General features: G+C 42.4%; 1 protein-coding gene across 4 annotated transcripts in view; it reads right to left on the bottom strand.

The window, feature by feature from the left end:
- NCAPG2 (non-SMC condensin II complex subunit G2) overlaps nucleotides 1–19,475 on the bottom strand; it is a 116,715-nt gene that overhangs the window by 68,201 nt on the left and 29,039 nt on the right. For all 4 annotated transcript variants that reach the window (XM_075922741.1, XM_075922744.1, XM_075922742.1 and 1 more), the window contains 5 exons: nucleotides 14,497–14,591; nucleotides 10,922–10,991; nucleotides 7,674–7,760; nucleotides 3,539–3,634; nucleotides 843–968 (listed from right to left, as the gene is read on the bottom strand). In XM_075922741.1, coding sequence (XP_075778856.1) covers nucleotides 843–968; nucleotides 3,539–3,634; nucleotides 7,674–7,760; nucleotides 10,922–10,991; nucleotides 14,497–14,591 — 474 coding nt within the window. The remainder of the gene's footprint in view (nucleotides 1–842; nucleotides 969–3,538; nucleotides 3,635–7,673; nucleotides 7,761–10,921; nucleotides 10,992–14,496; nucleotides 14,592–19,475) is intronic.

The raw sequence follows: 19,475 nt of genomic DNA, 5'->3' as shown, positions 1-19,475 counted from the left end.
AGCATGCCAGACTAGAAAGGTTCAACCTGTATTAAACAAGTTTTTAGCTAGAAAACAAAATTAAGGTACAAATATTTGTGATGATTTAAAAAAAACACCACCCTTAGAGTAGGATTTCCAAAATTCAGAACTGAAAATCAATGAGATGTGGGCATGAAAATCACTTAAGACACTTGAAAATCTTACCCCCAAGGTTATATCTTTATGCACCTAATTGTTAACTCTCACTGTCCAGTATTTATGAGGCAACAACCTTGAAAGCTGGATCTTCAGTGATCAAATATTTATTCTTGTCAATACAAAAGTATGTTTTCCCAAACAGAATAAAACACTACTTGAGGAATAAACTCACCTTTCTAATTCATTATATTAATTCTAATCTCCTTCATACTTCTGTTTAGTCACTCCATCATAAGAGCTGCAGATATTTAAGATTAGGCATTCATTGCACATTTTTAGCTGTTGTACCACAAAGTAATTAAGCGCAGACCCTCCCTCCCCGCATTGTATCCTGAGTAAATATGTTATGAATGTCTGCAAGCAGTGTTATCTGGCTTTCCTAAGAGCTCTCTTAGTATGTTTATATCAAACTTGTAGCTCAATTCATGTAAACCGTCACATCATGAGTATTTAAGATCCCTTTCCAAAACATCACTATTCTACGCAATACCAGCACATGCACAAGATTAATTGAATCTAATTGCACATTTCTTCACTCTTTCCTGTGGATAACACTCTCAATCTCCTTACTCCATTAATTATAGTACATGTGTGTCAAATGGTCTTAATCCCAAGTAAATTTTATAACATTGTTTGCACATTTTGTCTTCATGAAAACTTACAAAAAGTTCTTCAAACTGTCTTTGAATTTCATTATCCATATCCTCATTGTTAAAATGGGGATCACGAATAGGAAATGCTTCAACAAATAATAATGCTGCATTTGATCGAACTTCTGAGTTTCTAGCCTGTTACAATGGAGAAAGAAAGGAATTGTTCATAAAATTGGTACTTTTTATTAAAACTTATCTGACAAATATTTTTCAAATTATCTGTGATGGGGAGGACAAAGCCCGACCTCCCCATTGGAGGCCTTTCAGCACCCTGGCCAACAGCAGGAGCGGTGGAGAGGTCCTCTGAGCAGGGTAGAGGGGCAACCTTCACTGAAGCCAATCAGGGTACAGCAGGCTGCTATTTAAGGAGCTGCTAGCTAAGGCCAGTCAGTTCCTTCCTGGGGCTCAACTCAGGCAGACCTCTGGGCTGACTGGGGAATGCTAGAATTGTGGACAGCTCCAAGTGGAAGCTAGGCCCTCAGAACTGAGCGGAGCTAGATCCTGCAGCTAAAGGCTAGCCAGCGGCAACTCTGCAGAATCCCGGACAAGAGGAATTCAGCAACAAGCCCCTAGAGAAGGGCTGGATGAAAAAGGCATCCCAGGGAAGTGGCCCAGGTACATGTTCACAATTACTGCCCTTGAAACTTGGCAGGTAATTGCTACATATAGGGTCCCTGGGCCGGGACCCAGAGGAGTGGGTGGGCCTGGGTCCCCCCCCCCCCCAACTTCCTGCAAACCACACCCAAGCAAGGGCATAAAAGAAAAGGTTTGAACCTTGGCCAAGGACTGAACTTTGACTCGCCCATAGACAGGTGACTTAAATTCTGCAAGACCCCTTTAGCCACCATGGGGCGCTCGCACACAGGACTGAACTTACTACACACCACTATAAGTTCAGTACTTTTAATCAAACAGAAATTCTAATTTTTAAGCAAGGCATAACTTCTACATTTCAAAGCTCTGCCCAACCAGTAAATTCTAGATTAGATGTAAATTGAGTTATCAGAGCATATTGTCTTCAAAGACACAGAGGAACCCTATAACATGTGCCCTTGTAACTTTTCATTTCAGCAGGAACAGCAGGCAACTTAGCTTGCTATGTACTCCCTGGGCTCCAGCAGCTATCCAGCTCATATACATACTCTGGTGAAAACAGACAAGACAAGACATGTTTAAGGAGCAAATGTAGTGGAGGAATATGTTCCCGGAGGAGAGGATAGAGTAGCAAGACAGGATAGTGTGCAGGTAACTGCAAACGAAGCATCAGAAGAATATCTTTTTATCCTTGACAGCTGTAATGGAGAGCCTGGCAAGAGCCTGGAGAAGGATCCTACCTCCCCCATTCCCTGTACAGAATAGCTTTCCCTACTCACCCACTTCCATGTCCTTCACGCCCAGAAGCCGCAGGACACAGGTGGTGGGAAACTCAAGGGCAGTCTCACACTCAACCTCCAGGGCCTCGGGAGGCAAAAAGCAATTCTTCTTGTGTTTCTGACTCACCACCCCTCCCTTTACTACAGCAGATGAAGGCTCCCGCTCCCGCTGCAGGGATTTGAAGCTTTACCCCAATGCCTACCCACTTGTGGATCTTTTTCCCCACTGCCAGTCTCTCCCTACAGTAAATCATAGAATACTAGGACTGGAAGGGACCTCGAGAGGTCATCGAGTCCAGTCCCCTGCCCTCATGGCAGGACCAAATACTGTCTAGACCATCCCTGATAGACATTTATCTAACCTACTCTTAAATATCTCCACAGATGGGGATTCCCTGGGCAATTCATTCCAGTCTTTGACCACCCTGACAGTTAGGAACTTTTTCCTAACGTCCAACCTAAACCTCCCTTGCTGCAGTTTAAGCCCATTGCTTCTTGTTCTATCCTCAGAGGCCAAGATGAACAAGTTTTCTCCCTTCTCCTTATGACACCCTTTTAGATACCTGAAAACGGCTATCATGTCCCCCCTCAATCTTCTCTTTTCAATTCTTTCAGCCTTCCTTCATAGGTCATGTTCTCCAGACCTTTAATTATTCTCGTTGCTCTTCTCTGGACCTTCTCCAGTTTCTCCACATCTTTCTTGAAATGTGGTGCCCAGAACTGAACACAATACTCCAATTGAGGCCTAACCAGCACAGATTAGAGTGGAAGAATGACTTCTCGTGTCTTGCTCATAACACACCTGTTAATGCATCCCAGAATCATGTTTGCTTTCTTTGCAACGGCATCACACTGCTGACTCATATTCAACTTGTGGTCCACTATAACCCCTAGATCCTTTTCTGCCATACTCCTTCCTAGACAGTCGCTTCCCATTCTGTATGTGTGAAACTGATTGTTCCTTCCTAAGTGGAGCACTTTGCATTTGTCTTCATTAAACTTCATCCTGTTTACCTCAGACCATTTCCTCAATTTGTCCAGATCATTTTGAATTATGACCCTATCCTCCAGAGCAATCGCAACCCCTCCAGTGATGAGCACAGTACACAAATGTATATACACAACACAATTATATGAGACCACATTCTTTTACGTCTACATACTTTAAAGCCACTTTGGATGAAATTAAGTTCCTACTTATGCAGGACCCATTTTCATAGACATTTTGTTTTTAAGACAACTATTTATAAAAACCATGACATTTTAAAAAGGAAAAAAAATCAATATGTTACACCAACTGCAAATTGAGAAAATCCCGTAAAGAAGAATTACCTTTAATGCTCTCCAAAGGATAGGTTGATACAATCTATACAGCATTTCTTCAACCCCCTGACGAACTTTACTTTGTTTGTGAAAGTAACTCAGCAACTGTCAAGGCAACACCAATGTTAATGCATGAAATACATTTCATGTGCTAGGTTCAATACATTTGAGAAAGGTAGATTGTTTTATTTCACTAAGTCTTTTAAAAAGAAAAATGATATTTTAGTATATAAAATACAAAAAATTTTGAATCACGTCTGTGCAGTTTGTTAGGTCAAGCTAGTCTATGCATTAAAGTCTTTTCATTTTAAAATAGGAAAAGCAGAAACAGTTATTTTCTCTCACTAGCTCAAAGCTACCCAGAAGTACAATTAGAAAAGTAAAAATAATGGCAAGAATGCCTTTTTCTCAGCTCCATTTTATCTTTATTATTGATAATTTTTTGAGAGAGGAGGAGAAAGACTGCACTTTTAGTGATGAAGAAGCATAAATGGGAGGCACAAATTCCCCTTTATATTCTTTATAAAAAGGAACATTACTTAGTAGTTGGTGTCCTCCAAATACATTATCATTGTAAATTATTATTAAAGGAATTGAGACATGCCTTGATCAGAAGTAAGGATGTAAAGAGGGTAGTCGAGTCGACTACTTGTATTCCCTTACCCCCCCCCCCACCACTGCCTCTATATCAGAGGCAGTGTGGGGGGAGAAGGAACTGGGGGGAGCTGGCGTAAGAGCACTGTCTTTGCAGTATGGGGAAGGCGAAGGCACAGCAGCTCTTATTACATTTTGAAAGACAGAGCCACAGTGGTCTCAACGCAGCCCGAGCAGGGACTGAAGCAGTCCTGGCTCACACTGGGACCCAGACCTAGTCCTGTTAGGGCTCTGCAGTTTAAATGTAGTAGAAGCTGGGCTGCCTACACATGCGGTTCCTACTACATTTAAATTGCAGAGCCCCAGCAGTCCCTTATTGTCTTACTTGTGTACCCTATAAAAATTGTATCAAGTACACAATTAGTCATTTACTTAATACTTAACATCATTAGTCAGAAGAGGACATTTTCACTCCACACAAGATACAAGATAAAAAAACCTATCAGTGCCTTTAATACCGAGGTCCTCAGCTGTTCCTTAATCTGTATACTTTAGAGAGTTTGTCTGAAAGTGAGTGAGTCTGTCTGTCCATCTGTTTGTTCAAGAACTCCTAAATGGTAAGAACTAGTATCAGAGGGGTAGCCATGTTAGTCTGGATCTGCAAAAGCAGCAAGGAGTCCTATAGCACCTTATAGACTAACAGATGTATTGGAGCATAAGGTTTCGTGGGCAAAGATCCACTTTGTCAGATGCATGTAGTGGAAATTTCCAGAGGTAGGTATGTAATACAGCTTTTGCTAGTTTAGTATGCTGGAGAGGTCCCGAGGCAAGTGCATAATGTTTTGCGAAAGTGTTTTCTGATGTCCATGTGGCTGCTGCACATATGTTGTCCACGGGAACTTTCCTCAGGTAAGTGATGGAAGTGTCAACCGCTCTTGTGGAGTGTGCTCGGATTGGAACCGGCGGAGGGAAGTCATTTAGCAAATAGCATGTAGCAATGCATTCTGAAATCCAATGTGATAATCTCTGTGACAATATTTGTTTTCCCTTGCTGTGATCTGCAATGGAGATGAAGAGTTGTGGAGACGATGTGAAAGGTTTAGTTCTATGGATATAGAAGGAAAGTGCCTTTCTGACATCTAGGGTGTGCACCTGTGCTTCAAAAGCATTAGCATGAGGCTTTGGAAAGAATACTGGTAAGTATATCGTTTGATTTAAGTGGAAAGAGGAGTGCACCTTAGATAAAAACTTAGGATGTGGTCGCATGGAGACTTTGTCTTTGGAAAAAGATAGTAAAGGTTGATTTAGCCATGAGGGCTGCCATCTCGCTCACTCTATGAGCTGAGGTTATTGCCACCAAGAAAGCCGTCTTTGATGTTAAATGAGTTAGAGAGTATGTAGCCATAGGTTCAAATGGTGGCTTTGTGAATGTTGTTAATACTATGTGCAAGTCCCATGGTTCTCAAGGGACTGCAGCATCTGGGTATAGAGCCTGTAGACTTTTTAGAAATCGCTTGGTTATCAGGTGTGCGAACACTGTGGTGTCCTCCACTGGTACATAGAAGGTCGTAATCGCTGCCAAGTGTACTCTGATGCAACTGAGAGAGAGCTGTGATTGTTTGAGGTGTAGCAAATATTCTAAAATTGCAGGGAGTGGTACATCTTGTGGTGGTATATTACGGGAGGTCGCCCAGTGAGTGAATCAGGTCCATTTATTAATGTATGTTTTTCTTGTTGCAGAAGCCCTGCTTTGTAATAGAACATCACTCACCTGCTGGCAACAAAGTTCTATGCCCGTGAACCATCAAGGTACCACACCTTGAGATGGAGTGTCGGGAACTGAGGGTGAGGAAACGTGATTCCCGGTTGGTATAGAATGTTTGGATTGCTTAGAAACGTGATTGGGTGATGTCATGCCATCCTGTGTAGGAGGGGAAACCACAGTTGGTGAGGCCAACAAGGTGCAAGGAGGATGATTTTTGCTTTGTCCCTCAGTGTCTTTATCAGGACTCTGTTGAGGAGGGGAAATGGGGGGAAGGCATAATCAAGGGGTGAGTTCCATGTTAGAATGAGAGCATCCCTGAGGGACTGTTTCTGCATGCCTTCCCTGGAGCAATACATTAGGCATTTTTGTTGGCTCTGGTGGCGAATAGGTCTATGTATGGGAAGCCCCATCGGCTGAATATGTTGTTGAGGGCTGTATAATCGAGTTCCCACTAGTGGTCCCGCAGGAGGCCTGTGTGCACCACATATGAGCAGCCCCCAATGCACTGCTAGAGAAAAATCCGTCGAGAGGTGCTGCAACGCTCAGCACCTAATGTGGAGCACCCCCAAGGATGCCTCATGAAGAAGCATGTGATGGTTTTTCATCTCAAATGGCTTGGGGGCAGGAGTGTGGTAGGGCAGGCCATGGGCCAGATCAAAGAGCTTGGCATGCTGGATCCAGCCTGCAAGATGTATCTTGCCCATCCCCGCGTTAGAGGAAGGTGGTAAAAGTCTAGCAGCTGGGCTTTTCCAAAGCATTACCCTATTGAATTCCCCCTGCTACTCCTCCCCAAAAACACAAACACCCACACCACACTGAACTGACCATGAGTGGTTAGCTCTCTCAGGAATGGAGTTCTTATTAAGTTGCCATGCACAGAACTTCAATTCACAACTGCTAGAAGGAGGGAGTGGTCTCCCTGTAATTTCAAAGAAGGATCTATTTTCATGACTACAACACTGTCCCACAATATAAACTTAGTTGTGAATGAGAAGCAAGAGCTGATTTGGGAAATATGAATCCTCTTCAAGAAGCAGTTTTTACTAGCACAATGAACAGACATGAAGAGCATGGGCTGCCAGACACCATGACAACCTATGGCAATAAAATAGGCTATGTCTGCACAACAAGAGGTAAAAAATTCCCTTAAGAACAGCAGCACGTAACTATACCTCTAAAAAGCTGTATTGGCATTCAGCTGGGAACTAATGGTTTTTAAAGCTGACTTCTTAAAAACAATTTACATGTGATGGGCACACCTAACAATGCAATTTTAAAAACAGGGGACAATAAAGTCACGAGAGAAAAAAAATCTTTCCCATGAAAGATTACCGAATAATGAACGTTAGAATCTAATTTTCCACTATCTCTATTATCTACCTTTTCATTTCACTCATCAAATAAAGTAGCAGTGTGTCTTACTTTCTAGTCGAGGTCACTATGCTTTTACATAAGACACAATACTTAGTTTCAAAATAATGCAGGAAAGTGTGTAAAAACTTTTAAAACAGATTTTAGTTTAATATGGAATTGAACAAATGTATATTAAGTTGTGTATAATCCTTCTTTTTTATCTTGAACCCAAGCTAAATTTGTATGAGTGAGCCCCATAACTTGTTCAAGTTAGCAAAACCTAATTAGTAGACTTTCAGAATCAAATAACTATATCTGTATTAAGAATAGTGTAAAAATAGAGAATTCTCATACTACTGTAATTAGATATTGAAAATGACTTTACAAAATATAATTTGCTAGTACTTAATGTCATGTTTTATAGTAACATACCTCTCTCACTTTAGGATGCACTGGAGAACTTCGAGGAAGATGAATTCCATGATGCATGAAATCCTGAATGCAATTTACCTCAAGAATCTAAAGTAAAAAAATGCATTACAAACTACAGATTATAGGCAGCACAGATAGTGATTTTACTTAATGTTTGATACTGTATATTTTAATACTGCTTTCAGTTGCTTATACCGAAGCTCTTTCATTTTTGGTTTAAACAGATGTTAATAGAAAAAAATCCATATTTAACAAAAGTATTATTCTTTTTAAAATTTTTATCTTCCTTTTATATCATTCAAATAAATTTAAAAGCTTGTTTTATTAGGAAAATACAAGATGTTACATGAGATATATGTATTACGATAATACATCAAAGCTGCCTGTTTAAACAGGGTATGTATTAGACTAGAAGATACACAAAAGCAGGCACACATGTAAGCTCTGTATGAGCGTCTGAACATACAGATTAATCTCAAACCTATTTCACGCTGTTTGCAGTTAATGTTTTAAAGATCTGACACACTAAAATGGGAACAAAACAAAAATTTCAGAATACAAAGTATCCAACATTAAAAAAAATAGGAGCAAAGGATGAAGTTGAGTATGTGCTGCAAACAGTGTAGCCCACACATTAAATGTAAATATTTATAAGATAATAGGTCTACCGGTAAGTCTGTAAAAGTAAACTATTTATTCAGATGAATAATTTTATTTAGGAATTAGAGATGTATTTTCTTAAACTCAGAGAGGACATTATGATTTGAGTTCTATGTCAGTTTTGCTGGAAATCACGTTGAATTCCATTAATCAAAGCATTCTTCTACTGATTAAAAGGTTCACCTATCTGTCTTTCCACCAAAACAAACCCCGATATTTACTCAGAAAAAAACTGAATATTTTTCCCCATTGACATTTACTTGTTTTTTGTGATTGTAGTAATAAATGCTGAAATTCACAGGAAAAATGAAATAAAATAAAAGCAAAAACTTTGAGCTATTTTTTTCCATATTTACATGATCAAACTCAGGACTACAGAGATCAGTTAACTTTCCCTGTGATTGTTCTTTCATCCGTCAAAGGCTGTGTCAGGGTGCTTAGCACAGGAAAAGAGAACATGGCTCTTCCCCCTGCTGGTGCCCAAGCAATAAGAAATAAGAAAAGGAATAGCAATGTGAGTGTAGGGAGGAGGAAGATAGAGGGAGACACTGAGACCTGAACAAGAGGTCAAGGAATGTCTGGAGTGAACAGAGTTTGAAAAATGGATTTAAGAGTATACCTATGCTCAGAACTTGGAATCAAGATTTCTGAGGCTATGTCTAGACTACCACTTTTTTTCGGCAAAAGATACGCAAATTGCGCTACCTTTCTCCGATTCTTTAGTCAGAAGAGGCTTCTGAAATTTTGCCTTGGGCGAAAGGGGCGGGGCCTCAGGCGGAAGGTCACATGTTTTATCCCCCCCCTTAAGTACTACTATTCCAGAAACAACTGTGCCACAGATTGTATTAAGAGATGTTATAGAAAAGCCCAAAGGGAGGAGGAAGAAAATTGCGTGTGTCACTAATGTAACATTTTCAAGTGAATAATTGATCATTTTAGTTTTGTAGAGCACACATCACTTTCATGCAAAGGTATAAGGCACTGAAAATTAATACTCAGACCTGCCGTGAGTGCAGGGGACGAAACTGAATGACTTTGAGGTCCCTTCCAGACCTATGATCCATGAAACAGTATCTAAGTCCCTCTCATCCACTCTAAGCATATTCAGTTAGGTTTTATGAGTTACAAAAGATTCTCGCATTTGACTATAAAATGGCATCTAGATATTTTTATCAAAACCAGTTGTAAAGAGATAGGTTATTAGGCATTTAAAGCTACTTCTTGAAGGAAGCTGCTAAAATATCCAATGATTAACTTTTTGAAACTCCTTGAAACACAGGAGCACTTTAGAACACAAATTATTTTTTTCAATTAGAATATTTATTTAGTGAAATGAATGGTATATGCATGTGGTTTATTAAGTCATTAAAAGACACTCATACATAAAACCATTAACCAGCCCAAACAAGATTTTTTCTGCTGTGTTCCTGGGCAAGATGGTGCGGAGGAAAGCTCCAAAATCCAGCAAGAGGGATGGGTGGGACCTGAGGCTGAAGAGGCGGGATTGAGAGCTACCCTACTGTGAGCTCAGGTGCCGCAGGGAGCATAAGGCCAGCGGAGGAGCCCCGTAGGGTTCTTGCTACAGTTCAAAAGTGGAGGCACCCTTAGAGACTTATCAAATAGTTGATGGAAATCCCTATTAATCTAAATTTAACATCCCTACCATGTACTAGGTAAGTAAAATCCCATTTAATTAGTTAACAGGTTAAATGTTAAATTTAATGGTTAACTGATTTAATGGGGGGCAGGCAGGCAGAAGTTCCAACCTACTGGTGTGGAGGGCACCCCTCACCCGGGCTGGAGTGACCTTTGCACTGTGTGCAGTGGATGCTCCAGTACTGCAGGCTCCCACCCCACGGATGGGGGACGGGGGGAGCGCTGTTGGCTGCCAGCCCATAGGAGCTCATGGGCTGGGAATCAGCAGGCTTGCGCAGGCTGGGAGCTGGCAGCCACCCTGCCCCTCCCCCCAACTCTACCATTTCCACTCCCCTCTGCACCCCACATGGGCTGGGACCCATCAGCCCTCTGCCAGCGGCAGACTATGGATTGCTCCCGGGTAACAATTAAGAGTTACCTAGTAAGCATCACCTCTTAAGGGCAATGCTTACTGTGGAAGCGGTTAATTGGTTACCTGTTCATATCCCTGCTATGCACATGCAGATATAACTCCCCAGCATAAAGGGGGCATGGCCTTCAATTCTTTCCACTAAATTAGGACTATTACACAAAAGATTGAGAAAATAGAGAAAATGGACATGCTATCTGAATTTGAATGGGCAATTAGATCAAAGAATAACAAACAGTGAATTAATCATCTTTTCTCCTTCCAGTATTACTTCTAAAGACAGGAGATTAAGCAGAAGTGGTACCCAGGAGATGGGTCAGAGGAGTATTTGTAGAAAACTGCTCTCCCAAATAAAGCACCAGACCTAGAGGCCAAAGCTGAAGGGAGTAACTTTGTATAAAGTTGGGTATAGAGCTATACAATTATCAAAAGGAAAACAATTCCTTAATCTTGTAGCTGGATCAATTTCAAAGAATCTTTAGATGAACTAATTTTAATAGCAAGTTCAAAGTAGAGTAAGTACCTCTAAGATCTCTCCTGAAGACTTCTTCCATGCCCTGAAATAAATTTCTGCAATGTATGCCATCAGAGATCTGTATTAATAAATTGAGGGAAAACATATATCAAACTTGTTTAGAGTAAATATTTCATAAAAAGTGAATGTTTCTTGCTGTTGAGTTGCAAGAGGTATTGAGGGTATTACACATTCTCTCCTTTAACATAGTGTTTAAAACCAGGAAAAACCTGAAAGCTATTTTAGTAATTAATACCTCAACAGAAGAATATAAAAAGTTTACTCACTTACAGATTTCAAAGGAAACCTCCATTAAAATTTTATATATATATATATATATAAATAAAATATAAAAATAATTTTGTTGTTAAAGAAAAAAAAACCAAGCATCCACTGAATATTATTGCTGGTAGAGGTTGAACTTCTATGGTCTAGGAGACTCTGGTCCAGCAACATTGAACCACAGATGTTGCTGGACTAGTGAACCCCAGCGCAGAGGTTGCTGGTGGCTGAGAGCAGAGCAAGCCAGCAGGGCCAGTGGCGCTCACAAGCACTGGAAAGGCTGCCACAGCCAGGTGGCCAAGGGAACAGTGCCAGATGGCTAGGGAGAGCAGCTCAGTGGGGAAGCTAGCACCCCTCCTCCCAGACCTCTCCTGGTCCAAACTCCCTCGTTCAGGACCTGTCAGGTCCAAACGGTGCTGGATCAGGGAGGACCAACCTGTATTATATATTACCTGTTATTTTAAAAAAATTAAGGGCATGTTTTCAAAAAAATGCAGTTTTGAAATGATTAAAGTCCAATATATGCAATACTGGAATATTACACAGTATTGTGCAGGATGCTTTCACAGCATACATGCTATAGTCTTATATTAATGAAATAACAACTACAATAAAAACGCAATCATAATAAAATACAGGATTATGTAGCACTTTAAAGACTAACAAGATGGTTTATTAGATGATGAGCTTTCGTGGGCCAGACCCACTTCCTCAGATCTGGCCCATGAAAGCTCATCATCTAATAAACCATCTTGTTATTCTTTAAAGTGCTACATAATCCTGTATTTTGTTTCAGCTACACCAGACTAAGACGGCTACATTTCTATCACAATCATAATAGTCTTAGTATATTTCAGATAGTGAGAGAAGTGATGCATTTATATAACCCTGTATCCCCAACTCCTTCCTAAAATTCCACCTCCCACCCAGACCCCATTCCTCTCTCATGTGCCCTACCTCCTGCCCAGACCCTGCACTCCCACTGTAACCTAACTTCCCCCCCAACAAACCACCCCACCTCCTAACAAGACCCCACACTCCCACCCCACTCCTGCACCCACCTCCCACCCAGACACTGCACCCCTCATGCCACTCCCCAGCAACTCCTTCCTGCAGACTGAACCCCTCATTTTGGCCCTCCCCCACAAAATCTACCAACCCTAGGCCCCTGAAAAAGTTAATTTTGCCCTAGGGGGGAAGGGGTCTGAGCCTCGGCATCTCCCCTCCCCACCAGACTGGAGTGCCAGGGAAATCCTGGCGCCCTGAGTTGCATGAATAAGGTGAATGTCATTTTTTCTATTTCTCAGTTGGGGGCCATGTCAGTGAAGGGGTTTTGTTTTGTTGGGATTTTGTTTGTTTGTTTTTTGTTTCTCACTTGTGTGTGTAATACCTGACTTTTTCACATGGGTCTTCTTATCCCAACCCCAAAAATGCCCCCCCCCCCCCCCGCTTCCAGTTAAACTATTAGTTGATTCGTTTGTAAAATATGAGAGTCCTTGCATTTTTAGATCGCTAAAAAAGAAAAAAAATCAATACTAAACAAACAAACAAACCATTCTTCATCCACAGATGAGGCACTTAGACTCCAACCCTGCAACTTACTCCTCAGAGGCAGAACCCTATGCACAACCTTATTGAAGTTAATGGTAGTCTTCACTTGAAAAATACTATGCATCTTGATATAGTACATTTAACTTATTAACTGCCTCTTAGTTGCCATTATCAGTAGGCAGCTACTAAGTGTACGGCAGACTTGCAGGGCTGCAGCCAAGGAAAGAAGCACTAGGACATGCCTTCCTGGATGCAGCCCTACAAACCTACTTAGATATGGTAAATAGCACATCTCAGAACTTCCTGCCCTGACTACATCTCTAGGTTTGTGGGGCTACTGCCAAGCATACAGTACTTTTTTCTGAAGCCTAGAAAATCTGCCTGTAGCTGGGAGAGGAGACTACCAGCTGAGCAACTGCAGGGAAGTTTGTTGAGCTGTAACCAGGAACACCACATCCCATGACTTTTTTGCTAGCTGCAGCCCAGCAGACAGATTTGAAGAGCTATAGTCATGGAAGGAAGCTAGATGTGCCAAGCCCAGACCCACAGGGATAGGAAAGGGCAGAACCAGGAGAAAACATAGAGAGATACTATGCAGTGATGTGGCCCGCCAGTATTCCTGATCCCCCATGGAAATCCCTGCTATCCGGGCTGCATAAACCTCTTCCTGTAGCTGCCAGGCCCACAGCTTCTCCTCTCAGCTGCATGCAAGCTGGCAAGGCTGCAACCATGGAACATGTCAAAAAGTTGTCAATCTAATATATAAAGGAGAATGTTTGTATATTTGTGCGCTAAAAACTTGGACACTAAAAGAGCTAACTTTGCATGGGATAACCTTTTATCCAGAAGAAGATTTTAAGGTACTGTGGGAGGGAAGAGATGAGACACCAATGCCTATCCCCAGGGCTGCACAGAGTTGGCAGTACTAGGAGAAGAGGCTTCCTGGGGCAAGCCACGAGGACAGTCACTCACTAAGGTCGGTGAAGGGACAAGAAAGCGGAGGGCGGGCTTGGACGCTGGTGACAGGCTTGCAGCTCCCTTCCCCATCCCACCCCTTAGGCTCCTCACCTCAGTTATATCAACTGTCAAATTATATTTCAACAACGTATACTGACAAAGCACAAGGACAGTCACTTAAAGTAGTTAGAATTGATTTGAAGACATCTTACTTTTCACATGGACAACTCTATGTTGCGTGTTCAAGAGTTGGAAGTGGAAAACATTTGTACATATTTGTTAAGAATAATGAAATAAAAAATATAGTTTACAATAAAGTTTTTTATGAGAACATGTAAAATTGGTTGTTTTATACTTTTTTAATATATATTTTAATCCCTATAGAACTCAGTGCAACTTTTCTACCATTCAAAAAACGATAATGGACTACTGTTTTTCTAAATTTTGTTCCTCCACTTTCCCAAGCAATGCCGGGTAACTCCCACTAGTATTTTATATAAGATTCCCAACATTTGAATCCCATTAATACTGAAGTCAATGGAACAGGATTGGCTCCTGGCAACATGTTGCTAATAAGCCAGAAGTTATTATCAGAATTGCTATTAAGCAGCATCTACTGCATAGACAAGATATACTGAGCTTCTGAAGCAACATGGAAATTATTCAATATATTTGTAGAAACTTCTCTTTTCATTTAGGTGTATTTCGTCCATAAGCTAGGTGTTCCATCTCTGAAAACTGAAAGCAAGGTTTGGCCAGTATTTATAATGGTAATCACTGTAACTGATACATACTTTGAAAAACACTGCAACTGGTTTTTAATAGTCCCATGGATCATTTTAATGAAGTTTACATTCCAGCTCAGCAGAAAACTCAGAAATCTTCTTCCCTGTTAAGGAAAATATAGAAATAAGCTCAGCCCAGGAATCAATTTAAGATACATATCAAGTTAACTGTAAAAAATTGTTATTAGCATTCCATAAATGCAGTTCCTCAAGATGTGTTCCTCATGTCCATTCCAATGTAGGTATGTGCTCACTTCAATCACTGGAAAGTTTTCCCTAAGTGGTATCTGTTCAGTCAGCTCTGGTACCCCCTGGAGTTATGCTCTCATAGTGCAAGTATTTAGGGCAAACTCCAACAGAAGATGAGGCAGAGCAGTTTTGGAAGGAATATGAGCAACACATCTCAAAGAACTGTTAATGGAAACTTAACCGTTTCTTCAAGTGCTTCCTCATATCCATTCCAATGTAAGTGACACCCAAACACTTGCACAGTGGAAGGTTCAGAGTTCACTGACACACTGTCTTAACACTGCTCAGCCAAAACCTTTGTCTCTAGCTTGCTGGATGATGCGTAGCTCCTCAACTTTGGAAGCCCAGGGGGCCACAATGATACTCACAGCACATGCTGAGGACCAAAACTTTTAAGTGTGGTTACATGTACATGCAAATATATTTGCAAATATATGCGAATAGCTTATTTCACACTGACAAGCAAGAATACAAAGATTAATGCAAGACTACATAACACAGGACCCATTTCAGTCAGTTCTGCTGATATTAATAAAATGCAATATTTACCACATTTCCACCCATATAACAGCTCTTTTAATGAGCAATGACAGTCCAGGAATTTAACTACTAAAATGCATATCAACAGAAGACCATTATATTGACTCGCCATTGTGGAGCATGTCTCCAGTGGAGGCCAAGTTCAAAGGCTCCCACTTGCGGTCCAAGTGTTGCATAGCCTTGGTGTAATGGGACAAAAAAGTAGACTGACAACCACGATGCTACTCTACAAACATCCTGAATTGGAATTTGTCTCATAAATGCCACTTCCAATACTCGAGCTCTTGTAAAATGTGCTGTCAGTGGAGAAGCCTAGACCTTCACAAGTGGATACAGGAAGTGATCGATGATGAAATTCTCTGAGTCGAGACTGGATGGCATTTCATTCTGTCTTCAATGGTAATCTGCAGTTGTGAAGCATATATCCACAGAGGTGGATATTTGCAGTTATGAAGCATATATCTGAGGAGCTGCAGGCCTTTACTGGAAATGGCAGCACTGAAAGCAACCCACATGTCTGGCGATTGCTCAAAGGAGTCAGCACACCATGCAGGCAGTTCCTCTGGTGTGGCTGTATCACCCTCAGCCGTGCCCACCTGGACAGCTTCCACTGCCTTAGATTGCATTAATTAAGATGAGTGCAAGCCAAATACCCACTTCATATCCTCAGATATAAGTTTGGTATCTGCACAGGGCTCTACTGATTTCCGAAAAGATTTAGTCCTTTCTTTGTAAAACATTACTGCATGCCTAAAATCCAGTGACTGGAGTTTCTGTTCCTCCTTGTTATCATGCGGTTTGGATAGAAGACTAGAAGGAAGATATCCTGCTACCTATGGAGTTGTGAGACCACCTTTGGCAGGGAGGCTGGGTGTGACCGCATCTGAACCTTTTCCTTGAAACTGACCACGTGTGGAGGTTCTACAGTAAGAGCTCTGACTTCTGAGACCCTTCTGGAAGAAATAATGGCAACCAGGAGGGCCACCTTCCAGGGCAAGTAGACAGCATGTTACCAACAGTTCATATAGGCAGGTAAGGGCGCCTTGTGGCCTTTCCCACACCAAGTTGAGGTCCCTGGAAGTAAATGGCTTGCATACCGGTGGGCTTAGCTGCACCAACCCCCCAAGAAAACAATCACAGATTGTGTCAGAGAATACCAATCAACCATTCACCCATTGGCAAGAGGCAGATATCAGTACTAGATGGATCCTAATAGAGGATAATTAGGTTTTGCTGTTTCACGTATAGAACATAATCTAGAATAAAGGGCAGCGTTGACTGAGTAGGCAAGATGCCCTTTTGTGCTGAGTAGATAGAGAATCTCTTCACCAGATCAGTAACTCTAGTGCAGGAGTGGTGACTCTTTGGCCTCTAGATCCAGCCCAAAATTGCTTGGATCTGGTCCATGGTGAGCCTCAGTGCCTCCCTGCTCCCTCTCCCACTCCACAGGGCTGGAACGCAAGCACAAGCAACCCTTAGCCTCGGTGCCCCATGCGGACTGGACCGTGAGTACTGTCAGCTCCAAGCCTTGGCACCCAACTGATTTTTCTCACTGGTGTGTGGCCCCCAATTAAAAGAGGTTCCCCATCCCTGCTCTACTGAATGGTCTCTTGTTCCCTAAAAGCATCTCCCCAACGGGCTCAGAGCATGCCATTTCTGTGGAGTTCAGCTAGGGAGCTTTCACACAGTGAGATGAAGAGACTCAAAGTTTGAATGACAGTTTGTCATGGACCTGAGAATCAAGCCAGAAATGCAGGCAGGCTGATTGGCATGTCCACTGACAGATCCAAGAAGGTGGAGAATCAGTGACACACATGTAGGCCAGGGCTATCAGGGTAAGACACGTCCTGTCCCTTCTGACCTTCAGCAAAACCCTGCGTATAAGAGGAACAGTGCATCCAAAGGGAGGAGAAAGGTATCTTTGAGTGAACTTAGGCTGTAGCTTAGGAAGGAACAGAAGGCTTCCTGTTGTGAACAGGTCCACTGGAAAATGACACTCACAACGTACAGGTCAACGTACCACTTATGATGGCTGGAACCATCTGCAGAGATAGTCCACTAACCAGTCCTGAAGCCTTCAATCAAGGTCTCAAGTGAGCTCCTCATCTCATTGCCAACACATCTGTGACAAAACACATTGACAGCTGGGACCTCAAGAATGTGACTACTAAACATACTGTCTACAAGTCTAGCCACCAAAGAAGGGTAGAAATCATTGACAGGAAAAGTGAGATCGCCTTGTCCAGATGCTGTTTGCTGGGTGAATATACCAATGTCAGTCAGGTCTGGGGAGCCATGAGCCATAGTTTCATGTTTTGTACCACATAGGTGCATGATACTATATGCCCAAGAGCTTTACACTGTTTTTTGCTGTGGTGATGGGGTGATTCTTAAGGTTCTCCATGAGCACTCCTAGAACTCTGAACAGGTTTTCCATGACAAAGGCTCTGGCCTGGGTCAAGTCAAGGACTATCCTGATTAATTGTATTTCTTGAATCAAGGAAAGGATAGATTGTCATGTGTTCATCAACAGCCTCCGAGCCTGGAAAGTTAACTGCATTAACTCCACATCTGCCTCCATGTGAGCCTTGGATTGACCTCTGATCAGCCAGTCATCAAGGTAAAGTACACCTCAATCCCTTATTTCCTCAGGAAAGCTGCAACAACTGCCATGCATTTCATCTACATCTGAGGGGCCGCTGACAACTTGAACACTGTACATTGGCAATGCCTGTGGCTCACAATGAATCATAGGAACCTCCTGTGTCCCAGAAAGGCTGCAATATGAAAATGTGTGTCCTTCAAGTTGAGAGTGACCTACCAGTCCCCTGGATCCATAGAAGAGATAATATCTCTCTCTGGAATCCTTTGAAGCGAGTAAGATTTCCCCTTGAACGCCTATAACTGATGAATATGTAGATGAAAAATTAGGCCAATTCCAGCAAGGAACACTCACTCTGTGGCAGTGGCTACCTGTGAGGTTTCTATCTCTAGCAGTGCCCACACCAGCAGAGCCAATAAGGGCCCAGGCACGCTCCTTAAGTTGGTCCCTCTGATCTTCTTCATGGAGACGTTGCTTGATCACAAAGTGTTAGCAATCTGAGCTAATGCAGACTGTAGTGGCGAGGTTGCCCCACTCTGGCAGAAGGGGCTGAAGCAAACTGGAGGGAGCCTGCACAAAGTCCTCGCCAATCAGGGAAGGGCCTAGAAAGAGCCAATGTGAAGGCAGCTTGCTGGGGCAGCCCTGTATATAGGAACTGCTCAGCAGAGAGAGAGGAGTTTGGTCCTGGCCAGGGAGGATACAGGTCTGGTTCCCAGGGAACACCTTAGAGAAAGCAGTGCTGGGCAGGCTCAAGGTATTTGACACAGTGAAGTTGTTCCTGTCGCTTCTGGTATTGCCATCCCGTGCCTCAAGCACACAGCATACCATAGACAAGGATGGCCTCAGTATTAAGACATTAGGTGCCAAAAGAGCAAGCCGGTCATGTTGCAGCACTAGCTTCCTCCCTCCCGTCACTTTTCTCTGGCACTGATCGGCACTGCTCTGCTCTGATAAATGAGAAGGAACACCAATTGATGATACCCAAAGACTGAAATGAGTCATGGTATTCAGCTGACAGCCTGGTCACTGACCCAATGGCAGATACCACTGCAGTAGCCATTCTGGAATCCCTGGCCTTTTCAGGGAGTCTAGGCTCCACAGTTCACAAGGTGCTACTCCACTGCATTGGAGTCAAGAGATCCTGCACCATTTCCCTTGGAGCAGGTCTCTGTTCTGAGCTGAGTACTGAATTGTAAGACCTGGCCTCACCGGACCCAGCTGATGCAGAGGGTGAGAAACAAGGCCCCTTACTAATATAGGTGTCCTCTTCCACCTCTCTTGATGAGAGGGTGTCGGGGACAATTATAGTGTTTTCTGAGGATTACTATCCGACACACCAGGAGCTCCTCAAGAGGCCAGTCTGGAACCTGGGTATCCAGGTGGAGGAGAACTCTGAATCCTCCCATGTCCTGGTGGATCTCTCAGAAGCTTAAAGGCCATTCTTTGATCAATGGCATTTTGGACCCAGAAAAAGTGAGATGCTTCTGTGAAAAGCAAAAAAACCAAAAAACAAAGCAAAAAAACAAACCAACCAATTGAAATTTAGGGGAGGGACAGAGAAAACTGAGGTTCAAGGCTTCAGGCCAGATTAACTTTT

This window comes from Pelodiscus sinensis, chromosome 2, assembly GCF_049634645.1.
Source record: "Pelodiscus sinensis isolate JC-2024 chromosome 2, ASM4963464v1, whole genome shotgun sequence".
Lineage (NCBI taxonomy): Eukaryota > Metazoa > Chordata > Testudines > Trionychidae > Pelodiscus > Pelodiscus sinensis.
Note: the sequence above shows the minus strand (reverse complement) of the source record. Positions and strands in the feature narration are given on the sequence as shown.